Here is a 14,815-nt window from a genome sequence, read left to right on the forward strand (position 1 = left end):
GCAGCTTTAAAGCAGACCCAAACCAAACATTGTTTTAATTAAAAATATTTAGTTGCACCACTCTGACACATACAAAGATAAATAAACACTCCTTCAAGCCTATCAGCATTTCAGTGCATGTTTTTCACACTTCTCTTTTCATAACTAGGGTTATACAGGTGGCAGCCATTACTTCTGAGATTAGTAGGAGGTTTTAGATCATGGGTGTGTTTGTCATCAGCTACCCTCCCTTACAGGGGCGTCGTCTATGTGAAATCTCACACAAGCTGAGATCACCTCCCCTGTGACATCATCAGTAACAGCCTGTGTTCTGTTTTTGTGTTTTCTCTCCTCCACCGGTCTGCCGGATCCGGTCCCGGCAATATGAAAGGAAGGGATGGGTTCCTCCAAAAAATGTAAAATATTTTATATTTGTCATCATGCAGCTGAAAAAATGATGCTATTTATTATTATAAATTAGAAAATAGATTATTTTTCTGAAATCTTGTATTGTTAATTTGGGTCCACTTTAACGCCTTGCTACAGGGCCGCACAACTCAGCACACAAGTGATCTCCCCACCCCCTTTTCTCCCCACCCCCTTTTCTCCTCACCAACAGAGCTCTCTGTTGGTAGCTCTCTGTTGGTGAGGTCTGATCGCACCCCAGGTGTTTTTTGTTTTTTTTTATAAATATTTATGTCTTTATTTCTCTAATATTTTTAACTATTTTTCTCTTCTCTTTTTTTTTCTCTTCCCCCTCCCTCCCTTCGCCAGGCAATCAGCCTATCACAGCAGATCGCTTTTGTCCCTCTGGAGGGGACAGCCGAGTGACACGGCTGTCCCCTGTACAGTGCTGACTTAGATCGCAGCCCTGTACGTAGTAAATAGAGGGCGCTTTCGCCGTCTAACAATCTCCGAGCGGCGATCGCCACTGAGAGACTGAAGGCGGAGCCTACCAAGCGGAGATGCACGCGCAGCGTGTGCGCGATCTCCTGCAAAAGCCAGCCCCAGGACTTTACGCTGATCGGCGTTTGGCGGTCCTGGGGCTGCCGCCGCGGTCAAGCCTATCGCCGTGACGCGGTGTTACAGTGGTTAAAGAGCCACTGCTTTTTATTGAAATGTCATACAAAGCAGCTGATTACGTAATAGAATTAATGAGATGTATTTGTGGTATGTGGTAATATTTGCACCAAACAGTTCATGTAGTGGTGTACAACAATTATCCAAACCCAGTAATTTGTCAGCCCCTAGCAATAGGGACTTAAAGGGATACTGTAGGGGGGTCGGGGGAAAATTAGTTGAACTTACCCGGGGCTTCTAATGGTCCCCCGCAGACATCCTGTGCCCACGCAGCCACTCACTGATGCTCTGGCCCCGCCTCCAGTTCACTTCTGTAATTTCAGACTTTAAAGTCTGAAAACCACTGTGCCTGCGTTGCCGTGTCCTCGCTACCGCTGACGTCACCAGGAGTGTACTACGCAGGCGCAGACCGTACTGGGACTGCGCAGTACACTCCTGGTGACATCAGCGGGAGCGAGGACACGGCAACGCAGGCGCAGTGGTTTTCAGACTTTAAAGTCTGAAATTACAGAAGTGAACTGGAGGCGGGGCGGGGAGCATCGGTGAGTGGCTGCGCGGGCACAGGATGTCTGCGGGGCACCATTAGAAGCCCCAGGTAAGTTCAACTAATTTTCCCTTGACCCCGTACAGTATTCCTTTAAATACCGCAATGGTGGTCTGTCAGGAGCTATTGGTGTGCTTATGCATGAGGGTGATGTCCTAGTAGCATGGGGGGTGGGGTGACAGTGATTGTCCTGCCTAGGGCTCCAAAATGGCTGAAAACAACCCTGAAAATAAAGTGACCCACTCTGAATGTCTGAAAACCCTTTTATGAAGGAGTATGTACAATGTGTCTGCTAGTCCCTGGATGGTGAGCGTGGTTCCATGTGTGTGCGAGTGTTTGTCTTATACTACTGTAAATCAGACTCCAAGTCCAACTCTTAGAAAATATGTATTTTAGTTTGACAAGTCTGGAAAGGAGTTCTGTTAGTGTTTTGAGTCCTCATTGGGAAGATGCTATGTCACTTGTTGCCCACAGACCTACATAGATTTAATGTGAGCCCTGGGGGTCACAGGGACAGGAAAAGGGGACAACTTCTTAAAGGACTCACAAAGCCAGACAAGAAATCGAGTTTTACTTGCCAGGGGCTTCTTCCCGCCTCTAGAAGTCATTTTGGTCGCTCAGTGCAGTTCCGGTCCCCTCCGGGGTCCTGCTGGCAGCCTGTCACCGCCTCCGATGGTTCTGGCCTTTTGCATGGGCACGTGAGAGCGCACACGCGCTCACGTGCCCACATCACTGGCATGCGCCTGGCCAGACTGCTGTGAAGTACACTCCTGGTGACGTGAGTGGGCGCATGCACAGAAGCAGCTGACCCATCGGGTGTCAACGATCTTTACAGGCTGCCAGTGGGACCCCAGAGAGTACTGGAGCTGTGTCGAGGGACTGAAATGACTTCTAGGGGCTGGAAGAAGCCCTAGGCAGTTAAAACTAGATTTCTTGTCTGGCCTCGTGAGTCCTTCAATAAGTGTTCTAATTTACACTTTACAGTCTCTGTAACTGGTGGAAAAATTTACTAACTTCCTTTAGAGAAAGGAAATTAAGAAATATCTCCAAAATGGTGATACAGATAGCAATAAACAGGACAGATTGTAACCACTTTCCACCCTATCCCAAGGCTTCGTTTTTGTAGCCGCCTTTAATTTAACCACTTAACGACCGCCTAACGCCGATAGGCGTCGGCAGGTCGTTAGTGGTATAGCATGGAAACGGTTCCATGCCAGTTCACAGAGACTGTCTCCGTGAACAGCGTGCGAGCCGCCGATCGCGGCTCGCACGCATAATGTAAACACGCGGGGAAGGAATCACACTAGCTGTGCTCTCCACGCAGGGCCCCTCTTTAGTTTTTGCTTTGGTTCGGTTTTTGGCTCCCCTGAGCATGCTGGCTATAGGTGGTGTCAGCTTTGGTGCCTATATGTTATATACATTGGGACCTTCCTTCCCCCCTTTTTACCATCTATATTTAATCCTTTGGTATGATTGACCCTGCGTGGTTAATATATATACGCACCTGGGCACAGCAATCGCTTTTGTAGCGTTATGTTCGCCGCTGCTCCGCCGCCTGCATTGGCTCCTTCTCTCCACGATCGCACACACTACACCTTTGACGTCATGAGTGGGTGGAGAAAGAGGTGTGCCTGTTTGATGTTTTAGATAAGTACTGTTGGAACCAACGTGTTGGCAACCACGCCCCCTTGAGAAAGCCGGAAGCCGGCGAAACGTCGGGGGAGCCGCACGTTTTCTGCATGGGACGCCACGCCGTCCCGATCTCCATCTAGCCAGTGACCATCTGGTCTGTCCGAGGGCCACCTGGCCATGCATGCTGCCCGGGTGAGCTGACTACCAACCACACTGCTTGGACTCTCAGTACAGCCGCGCTCCCCACATTACAGGAAGCACACGAGGATCATACACATCCGGCTGTCATTAGGAGCTTGTTACACTGCCAGGTCGAGACGAATTGACAGTCTGTTCACAGTGGGCTTCCATGGATCTGGTGAGCTAAGCCTGGCTTGACACTTATCACGCTGTCTGTTTGCTGCACTATGCTGCGCTTTTACAGTGTGAATACTACTGATTGGTGCTTGCTACATGTGCTATATGTGCTCACGCTGCAGCTGTCTAAGCATCACTGTCTGCTGTGACATTGTGACTGTCCTTATCAGCCCAGTGTTCTCCCCAGGATCAAACAAGTGGGCGGGCCGCCCGGGTAAATTCAATTACCGCCCGGCTGGCTGCATTCCTGTTGTCATAACCGGTGCCCGGCTATCGCGCTGGGCACTCTCGCAAAAAAAAAAAAAAAACAAGCAGCGCTGCTCCTGAAGCTACACAGTTCCGTGCACGAGATCTCGCGCTTCCCGGCGAGCTCGTGCATTAATTGGCCGAGCAGTAGAGGCGGGACCATCGCGTGAGGCTCTTCAGAGACCTCCATGCAGAACAACAGTGGTAGGAGGCGGCGCGCGAGCGAGGCAGCCGACACAGTTCAGAGGCGCACATTAAGGCTGTCTGCGTGCACGGACACTGTAACAGGCTGACAGGTCGTGTGAATGAAGTTGCGGGCGGACGGGTTGTCGGGGGCTATTTGGGAGCTAGCTATTTATTGCAGGGAATAAAAAAAAAAAAAAACACAGAACGATTTAAAAAAACACCTCAGTGTTCTCCCCAGGCTGCGAGCAGTGTGGAGTAGGGGAATGCCCACAAGTGCAGTAGCTGGCGTCACTGGCTCTCGGCTGTCTCAAACGCTAGAGCACAAGCCTGCCGCCTGATCCACGTTGTCTCATGTCCTCTCTCCGATGCTGCACATACTTTTTAGTGTGCACAGCATCGGAGAGAGGACATGAGACAACGTGGATCAGGCGGCAGGCTTGTGCTCTAGCGTTTGAGACAGCCGAAAGCCAGTGACGCTGAATTTGCCACCGCCTGAGGAGCTGGTTGAGCGGGGGGGGGGGGGGGATTGAGGCCAGACCCGAGCTACTGCACTTGTGGGCATTCCCCTACTCCACACTGCTCGCAGCCTGGGGAGAACACTGAGGTGTTTTTTTAAATCGTTCTGCATTCCCCTACCTCACACTGCGCGCAAAGCACACTGCCGCCCAGCCTAACCACTAGCCCACCAGCCTGACTACCCACCCCACCAGCCCAATCACCACCCCACTAGCCCACCAGCCTGACCACCTCCCCACTAGCCCACCAGCCCAATCACCACTCCACTAGCTCACCAGCCTGACCACCTCCCCACTAGCCCACCAGCCTGACCACCTCCCCACTAGCCCACCAGCCTGACCACCAGCCTGACAACCCACCCCACTAGCCTGACCACTAGCCCACCAGCCTGACCACCAGCTTGACAACCCACCCCACTAGCCTGACCACTAGCCCACCAGCCTCACCACCTCCCCACTAGCCCAATCACCACCCCACTAGCTCACCAGCCTGACCACCTCCCCACTAGCTCACCAGCCTAATCACCTCCCCACTAGCTCACCAGCCTGACAACCCACCCCACTAGCCTGACCACTAGCCCACCAGCCTGACAACCCACCCCACTAGCCCACCAGCCTCACCACCTCCCCACTAGCCCACCAGCCCAATCGCCACCCCACCAGCTCACCAGCCTGACCACCTCCCCACTAGCCCACCAGCCTGACCACCTCCCCACTAGCCCACCAGCCTGACCACCTCCCCAATAGCCCTCCAACCTGACCACCCACCCCACTAGCCCACCAGCCTGACCACCTCCCCACTAGCCACCAGCCTGACCAAAAGCCTACCCTAGACCTACCTACCCACTTACTCAACCCACCAGCCTGACTTACCCACCCACACCACTTTGGTGTTACCCTTCTTTTCCACCCAGCATGACCTTAGGGCCCTTTTCCACTACCTGCGATCCGCTTCAGAAAGCGGATCGCAGCCGTTTTGATGAGCACCGTGATAACATGTAAATCACGGTGCTCATTTCCCACTAGCTTCCATCATATTTTTCTGAATCACAATTGTCGGGCGATCGTGCTCCGTTCCCAGCAGCTACTGTATATGGAGCAATCACGGGTAGTGTAAAGTGTAGGTTGCGTGATCGCAGCGCATTTGCGATCGCACTACCTAGTGGAAAAGGGCCCTGACTTCCCCACCCGGCTACTTTTTCATGCCACCCGGCTGAAAAAAAATTCTGGGGAGAACCCTGTACACTTATGCCAGTCTTCACTTTACTCTGATGACAACAAATTTACAAGAGCTTTGATCTCACAAGAACTGATGCTTTCTCTTCATTGCTGACGCTCATTGGATCATTAACTTTAGCTGTAGAGGTAGATGCCGGCGTACGTATGTGACTGCATGTGGACTGCCTGGATGGATGAGTTGTGACGGGGTAGCCATCCCATGTGTTTTTAATGTCTTTAGCAATTTCCTCAATAAATTTTGATATGAATATTTGGCATATTATTGTATTGACTAGTGTTTATTGATAGTTCATTGATCTTCCTGGGTAGTTTATGTCCTGCTTTCCCATTATCACTGCCACTTTATAGATTATTATTAAGGAATCCCCGCTGTTTACATCACACAGCGCTGCTGTGCAGCAGCGCCGTGACATAGATCGGCGATCCCCGGCCTCTGATTGGCCGGGGATCGCCGGCATCTGATAGGCAGAAGCCTATCCTATCAGGCGCAGGACGGATATCCGTCCTGCGCCGCTCAGAGGGGACACCAGAAGGAGGGAACGGAGGTGAGGCCAGAAAACGCTGCGGAGGGGGGCTTTGAGGAGCCCCCCCCCCCGCAAATCAATAATAGCCGGTGGCGATCAGACCCCCCCAGCAGGACATCCCCCTAGTGGGGAAAAAAGGGGGGGAAGTCTGATCGCCCTGGCACATACCTGATCGGTGCTGCGGGCTGTAGAGCCCACGCAGCACCGATCACTGGAATAGCCCCTGGTCCTTAATTAAACAATACTGTAGCTGCAATAAGGAAAGACCTTGAGGCAGTGATTACATGGTTTTGTACAGTACAGACCTCACATTGTGTATAAACAACTCTCCTGGATTTGTTTCTTTGTCTCAACAGGTCCTGATCGATTGGATTAACGATGTGTTGGTCGGGGAGAGAATCATTGTGAAGGACCTTTCTGAGGATCTCTATGATGGGCAGGTCCTACAGAAACTTTTTGGTAAGATTCAGAAAACTACAAATTGGGGCAAGTTTATGGTTCAGACAGTATTTATGGTTCAGTGAGTGGCAACTTCACTCAAGCTCTCTTCTCCTCCTTAATGGATGCCGCCATTGGGCTGGTTAATAAGATCTAACATCCAATGTAGGAAGAACTTTAGATGTTAGGCTACATTTCCCAGCATAGCAGTTCTAAAACCATGGTCTGCTCACAGGAAACTACCCAGGTCCTAAATGTGTATAAACAGACACACAGCTGCAGCAAGCAGAGCTACACAACGTTTTTTCCAAAGGTTATCAGTTACGCAAATCAAAATGATTGCTTTAAGAATTTGCCTTGTTCACTTTTGGCTTGGTTGGCTGGTTGGGCCTGAGCATCGGACCTCCGCTGAGAGTATCCCATCCACTGTACCAGCGTATTCCAGAGTGCACATGTAAAAAGGTGCCGCAGTAATTTGGGCGCAGGGGAGAGCCACTAGTAGAATATCTGTAAGTTATTGATATTCTACTATTGATCAGCGGCTAATTCCGATAGTAGCAGTGGTGTATCAATAGTGGTTGCAGAGGTTGCGACCGCACCGGGGCTCCTGAGCTAGAGGGTCCCACTAGAGGCCATCCTTCATAAATATTATTAGCTTTTCATTGGTGCTATGCTGGTGAAGAACACCTCTATATGTGCATTGCATAGTGGTAATCCTTAGCAAACTCCTCCTTCCTCTAAATCAGGGGTGTCAAACTCAAATACAAAGTGAGCTGAAATTTTACACTGAGGCCAAGTTGAGGGCCAACCTCAATGTCTACTGGCCATCATCCTCCATTATAAAATTCCCAGCTGTCTAATGGCCCCCCTCCAACCCCTATACAGTTCCCACGTGTCTAGAGGACCCCACCCTCCCCTATACAGTTCCTTAGTGTTAAGTGCATTCCCCCTACCTCCCCCATATGGCTTCCTTGCTATTCTAGGGCTTTTCCTAAAATATAGCTTCCCTGGTGGTCTAGAGTGGGCCAAACATAATGCAAAGTGGGGAAACCACTTGAGGGCCAAATTTAATGGCTCTGAGGGCTAGATTGGGCCCGCGTGGCGGAGTTTGACATGTATGCTGTAAGTACACCTCACTGACACCGCAGGTGTACTTGGTTGGTTTTGGAGCTCCATATCCATAGAGTGCTTGGGACCCCATATAAAGATATTAGTTACTCCCCAAGCTCCATAGTTACTCCACTGGATAGTAGAATATCGGTATATTACTATTGACGTACACTTAAATACCATCCGATATTTACTGCTAAACAATAACCCTACCTCTATCAATGCCTAACACTAACCTATTCTTCCACTGCGATATCCACTAATATTTATTATTATTATTATTTAGTATTTATATAGCGCCGACATATTACGCAGCGCTGTACAGTGTATACCGTATATATATATGTATATATCTTGTCACTATACTACAATATTTACTACTAAACCTAACGCTAGTCTCATAATAACCCCCCCCCCCCCCCCCCCCCCCTCTGCCAATGCCTAACTGGCTGATCCCCCATTACAATATCCGCAGATGTTTATCACTAAACCTAACTGTTCTCACACTAACCATTCCCCCCACCCATGCCTAGGCCCCAGTTCATACTGGCATTAAAAAACAGTCCTGACGGATGCAAACGGATCCAAAGTTAACTTATGGATCTGTTCGCATTGGTCCGTTTCAGCATCTGTTCAGCACACTTCGCTGAATGGATCACAAGTTTGGTGGTGCAGCGATTTCTCCAGCAGAACGCAACAGAACGTAAACAGAGGCTGAAGCACTACATTGGGCATAGTCTACTGCTACTAATAGCAAAGAAAAAATTTCCCTTATTTTTGTTTTCAGTTATATACTTTTTTTTTTCTTTATAACATTGCAATTTACAACCCACACTCTGTATTTGAAACTATAAAACAGAGCAGAGCTAATGACCCTTTGAACTTTCCTGCAATAAAACTTTATCTCAACCTGCCTCTTGCTGTTTCCTGACTGTTTAAGTGCTTCAGAAAACAGGACAGCTTAGACGAGCTATTTTTGACAGAGGTGCCTGGCTCTTCTACTGACCACATAATGCTATTACTCCGTTGTTATTGCCTGATGAAGCGGGATCAAACCTGCGAAACGTGTTACATTGTCTCCTGGAGTATGTAAATAAACTTATTTTATTTCACAAACACATTGACAATTTTTGTGTCTGCTTGGAGGAGGTAAGTCCACCACTGTCTCCTCATGTTTTAAACTTTTTAGATACTTTTATCCTTTTGGCGCCTCTGTATCCATACTACGCTATTTTGCATACGTAACAACTGAAGTTTCTTAACTCTTCCTGTACTGGAAACAATATGAGACTCTTTTCTTTGCTACTAATGTTCTATTTCTTAGCTGTATTACACATACAACTCATCATCTCATAAGTTTATTTTCACTTCAGGTTTGCTTTAAAGAGACACTGAAGCGAGAATAAATCTCGCTTCAGTGCTTATATTCAGCAGGGGCACGTGTGCCTCTGCTAAACCGCCGCTATCCCGCGGCTGAACGGGAGTCCCTTACCTCCCAAATCCCCCCTGCAAAATCGACGACCAACTTGGTCGTAGATTTTGCTGCTCTTCAGGCAGGGCTAATGGCTGCAGCCCTGCCTCTCAGCGCCGTCTATCAGCGGCGCATCGCCGCCTCTCCCCCGCCCCTCTCAGTAAAGGAAGACTGAGAGGGTCGGGGGAGAGGCGGAGATACGCGCTGACAGACGCGCGTGAGGCAGGGCTGCGGCCATTAGCCCTGCCTGAATCCGGAAGTGATCCCCCGCTGCACGGAGGGGATTTAGGAGGTAAGGGACCCCCGTTTAGCGGCGCGATAGTGGCGTTTTAGCAGGGGTACACGTGCCCCTGCTGAATATAAGCACTGAAGCGAGATTTATTCTCGCTTCAGTGTCTCTTTAAAGAGACTCTGTAAAAAAAAACAAAAAACAATCCCCTGGGGGATACTCATCTCGGGAGGAGGAAGCCTTAGTGTCCCAATGAGGCTTCCCCCTCCCCTGTAGCTGCAGGCAGTCCAGCGGTGGCTCCCCCCGAAGCATCCCGGAATCCTCCCCCGACAAGTCTGACAAGCGCTGATTTATTTACCTTGCCGGGATCCAGCGCAGGCGCTCTTCCTTTGGGTAAGGCGGAAATAGCCAAACCCGATTGTATACGCTCTACTGCGCAGGCGCAAGAGGACACGCACCTGAGCAGTAGAGCTGATCGATCGGGTTCGGCTATTTCTGCCTTATCCCTAAGGAGAGATCTGCTAGTACGCCTGTGCTGGATCTCGGGAGGTAAATATTTACATCGCCGCACTTCGGGGGGCTGCAGCTGGACAACGGAGGGACAGAGAAGAACAGGGGAAGCTTCGTTAGGATCCCCCTCACGAGGTAAGTGCCCCCCAGAGGACTTTTTCTTCATTACAAGTTTTCTTTAACCAACGCATCGGCAGCACCCAGATTACCTGCTTTGTATTCCAGATAACACGTCATACAGGAGTATTGATAAGACAGAACAATTTCAATCCTTACAAGGACTTCTGGCTATTAGCGGCAGGAAGTGGGGAAGGAGAGCGTTCTTAAAATCTCCTTTATTAATGTTGCTACACTGCTGTTTTAAATATGAAGAGTACTTAATGGAGATCCAATTACGTTCATTGTTGGCCCGAGCCACTCCATCTATATCGTATCTGGTGTGAATAATAATCTTCCTGCGTACGTATAGATCCCTCTTTATTAACGCAATTATCGCCTCCCCCCCTCTCATTGGCTGCGTGTCGGTGTCATTTAATGAAACCTATGAAGGCATACATCAGCAATGTGGCCTTTCGCTGACCCGCCGCATAAACGTGTCTCTGGAGAGCTCGGCTTCATGTATCATCCATTATTTCCCTGGTAAAAATGTGAGTTACATCCTTTCAGACTTGTCTCAGAAGCAAGTGACCCTGTCTGTGCTTAATACGGAGCTCATTGATTTCCGATACGCCAGCGGATAAAGGAGGACGGCGCTGCGTCTGAGCTCTCAGCCTCTCCACCGCTGCTCCTCCGCGCTCACATCGTTTTATCTTTGTATCTCAGGGACGCCTGGTTCCGGCTCTTCAGTCTGCCATCTTGCTGGAGTCCTGTATACAGCCCGACACTTTGTTCTCTCTTTCATGTCTGCACTCGGGGAGACCACTGGCTATATTCCCCCCTCCCCCCCAGCTATGCGGAAGGCGCCTGATTGTGCCTGCATGCCTTTTACTTGATTCTTTGTATTAATGTCTGGCAGGGATCCTTCTTATCAGTCCCTACAAACGCGCTTACAGTCTAGTCTTCCTAGAAAAATATTCACCAACACTTGAGCTACTGAAGTTAAAGGACAACTGAAGCGAGAGGGATATGGAGGCTGCCATATTTATTGCCTTTTAACCTCCCTGGCGTTCTGGGTAATGCATACATAAGTACGCATTACCCATTTTGTTAATTTTTTTTTTCCGCTTGCTGTAGCTAGCGTATTGCTAGCTACAGCAGTATGCCACGCCGTCCGCATCCGCATCCACCCTCCCAATCCCCGCCGGCCATACTTGCGCATCCAAGATCCCGCGAGAAGCGTGACTTCCTATCGTCGCTTCTCCCGTCGCCATGCTGATGATTGGACATGACGTCAATGACATCATGGGGAGCTCCGATCCTTCCCATTGCGCAGCCTGGCGGTGATTCGCCAGGCTGCGCTAGGCGTTTCGGGGTGGACAGCCCCTTTAGCGGCGCATCGGCGGGTAGCGGTGGCGATCGGACAGAACATGTAGCTAGCAAAGTACATGTACATGTTCTGAAAAAAAAAAAGTAAGTAAAAAGACTGGGCAATCCTCCTTGGCGTACATGGACGAGCTGAGCTCGTCCATACCACCAAGGAGGTTAAGCAATTCCAGTTGCCTGGCTTTCTTGCTAATTCTCTGCCTCTAATACTTTTGGCCATAGACTCTGAACAAGCATGCAGCAGATCAGGTGTTTCTAACATTATTGTCAGGTCTGACAAGATTGACACCAACTAGTCACAAAAGTATATACACAAGGATAGGAGATAAAACAAGCTGAGCTTTAAAATTGAAAAATGACAAAAATTGATCTTCAATCGTGAGAAGTGCATCCATCCAATCACATTGACAGGCAGAATGGGGCCCACAGAAATTTCTAAGAACAATAAAGACTTGTGTTCTCCTTTTAGGTGACAACGCCAGCTTGTTTCCAGCTAGACAACCTTTCTTCAGGCCTTAACCCTTCAGGCTTGCAAGTGCTCCAGGCCAATTTATTTTAGCACTTTTTTTATTTCTTTGTTATATTTCCTGCTTATAATTAGTACTATTGTAAAGTGTATTTGTGGTCACTTATCACTAGGGGGCAGTGTGAGACAAGAACTTCTGCTTTCAGTTTCTATATCCTCTGCTAGCAGTGAGAGATCAATGCATTCCAAGCATTAACAACACAACAAGTTCTACCAACTGAGGTCAAAAGCAGGGCACTTATTTCAAATGAGATAATTCCTTTGAAGCTGCTAATGTGTTAATAAGCATTGCATAGACTGAACAAACTTGGATACATTGAAAGGTAAGGAACAACTGAGCAAATTAAAGCCAGGAAACACCATGCCTAAGTGGAACATGCAAAAGGATGACATGACCAGGCAAGGGATGTATATGATCTGTTTATCAGATTAATGTTGTATTATTAAGGCCTGAAGAAGGGTTGTCTAGCCTGAAACAAGCTGGGGCTGTCGCCTCAAAAGAGAATACAAGTCTTTATTGTTGTTAAAGAATTCTGGGGGCCTCGTTTTGCCTGTCAGTGTTATTGGATGGATGCACTTCTCATGATCGAAAATCAATATTTGTCATTTTTTCCATTTTGAATATTAAAGATAAAATTTAAATTACTTTTTGGTTTCTGGGGCTCTGCTTGTTTTTGATCTCATATCCATGTATATAGTTCAGTGACTAGTGAACTCAGCTACCGTGCCAGCATGTTGTGTGGGTTGCTGCAAGACTGCTTGGGTTGGGGTCGTCAGTAGTCGTCAGTAGTAAAATATTGATAATGGGTAATTAAGTGATTAATAAATGGTGTATAGCCAGCTAAACCTATACATGTAAAAAAAATGGGCGCGTGCCAAAGTGCACGTGCCAGGGATGCCTGCTATGTGAACTGTGGCTACCAATAGCAGGTGACTATTTTTTGTTGGGGGAGGGGTTAAGGGTAGGAGCCGGAGGGGTATTAGTTGCCTGGGGGAGGATTATTCGTTGCCGGGGGGAGGAGAGTTATTAGTTGCCGGGGGGGGGGGGGGTATTGGTTTTGATTTCCCGTGGGAGAGTTATTGTCGGGGGAGAGGTTATTAGTTGCCCACCGGGGGAGGGTTCTGTGTTAGAGTGGAGAGAAGTTAGCCAGGGCTGGGCCGAGGCATAGGCTGGAGAGGCTCCAGCCTCAGGGCGCAGTGTAGGAGGGGGAGCACAATTCATTCAGCTATCATTCCTAATTGTGTTTGAAGCAGAAAGAAATAAGAAAAGGGAATACATAGCAATGACTGCAAGCCAGATAACTAGAGATAAAGGTGTTGGGGAGGTTGTGGGCCCTGTGGTCCTCTTAGTCTAATAGCAGTCAGTGTGTGACGCTGGGGTGGCCGGGATGGAGGGGCGCACTTTGGTGTCTCAGCCTTGGGTGCTGGAGGACCTTGTCCCGGCTCTGAAGTTAGCCATAGTGAAATATCAGCAAATATTACCGCTATTTCACTATATCAGTTAAGATGTAGAATGTCAGTAAATTTACCAATGTTCTTCTACCGCTATAAAATTCTCCCTTAACTGCTTTTTGTTTATGCCCACAACCAAATTAGTGTTTTGGCCCCAATACAATCTCTCCTGGCCTATCTAACCCTTTTAAATATTGATACGATGTACGCAGTATCAGCTGGTAGTTGTGTGTAAAAAATTCTTGTAGTCGCTGGTCATTTTCCCCAAAACAGGCAGAGGTTGTGGTTCCCAAATGAAACCTCCTAGCAGCAAATCCATTTCACCAGCATCTGTGTTAAATAATCTGTGGTTTGCTAGATACCATTTCTGTCTGCTGGGTGAAGCTAATCACCATGCTGGGAGCATTTTTTTGCCCATCTCTATTGCCTATATTAACCAACGCAAATGGCACAACTTTTATTGGTTTACATGACATTTTGGCTCTCTTAAGTCGCTTATGTGATGTTGCAACGTGGGTACAGACGCACAATCGTGTGAACGTCGCTAAGCGTCATGCGGCGATAACAACCGCCACAGTGGATTGGATCTTTAAGCTCCCTGACGACTCCCATGCAAAGTACCGCAATCGCTTGAAGTCTTGTTGCGCCCGTCGTGTAACATCGCGCATACCCGCCGGCTGGGAGATGGAACGGTGGAACGCTTGTTGTCAGGGAGATGTCGCTGGATCTCCCTGCGTCGCGAGGTGAGTACATAGCTTTAGTTGGAATGAGTTGTCCAGATGCCAAGCGGGTAAAAAGGGCATTGGAGACGCTCTGGTCAAAACAGCATTGCCAAGCGCAATGCTAATAGCCAGATAAGCCAGAGGCGCCAGCAGGTGCCAGGGCAAACTGATGTGCAGCTTTTGGCTACAAATAGCAGGCTCCGTGGGCTCCCGAAATGCTGCTAATCGCGGCTTGTAGCATTGCCGCCAATGGCAGTGCAGGAAATGCAGTGCAGAGGGTTGCAGTTGTGCCAGCAGGGGGGCGTTAAGTGTTAGGCGTGTGTTCAGGGATTAAGGTTAGGCACCACCAGAGGAGTGTTGGGGTTATGCAGCGCCGGGAATGTCCTTAGCGCTAGGCACTGCCAGGAGGGTTTTAGGATTAGGCACCACCAGGGTAGATCGGTTAGTTTTAGGGTGAAGTTGGGTTATAGTAGAATATCGGTAATTTTACCGATATTCTACTAGCTGCTGTCTCCGCTTCCCTATTTACTTGGGGCCCTTTTTAATGGTCCAGATGACCTATATGAATGAGAA

General features: G+C 48.8%; 1 protein-coding gene across 2 annotated transcripts in view; it reads left to right on the plus strand.

The window, feature by feature from the left end:
- PARVA (parvin alpha) overlaps positions 1-14,815 on the plus strand; it is a 169,004-nt gene that overhangs the window by 110,344 nt on the left and 43,845 nt on the right. For both annotated transcript variants that reach the window (XM_068261526.1, XM_068261527.1), the window contains exon 4: positions 6,659-6,761. In XM_068261526.1, the coding sequence (XP_068117627.1) occupies positions 6,659-6,761 (103 nt within the window). The remainder of the gene's footprint in view (positions 1-6,658; positions 6,762-14,815) is intronic.

This window comes from Hyperolius riggenbachi, chromosome 11 (assembly GCF_040937935.1).
Source record: "Hyperolius riggenbachi isolate aHypRig1 chromosome 11, aHypRig1.pri, whole genome shotgun sequence".
NCBI lineage: Eukaryota > Metazoa > Chordata > Amphibia > Anura > Hyperoliidae > Hyperolius > Hyperolius riggenbachi.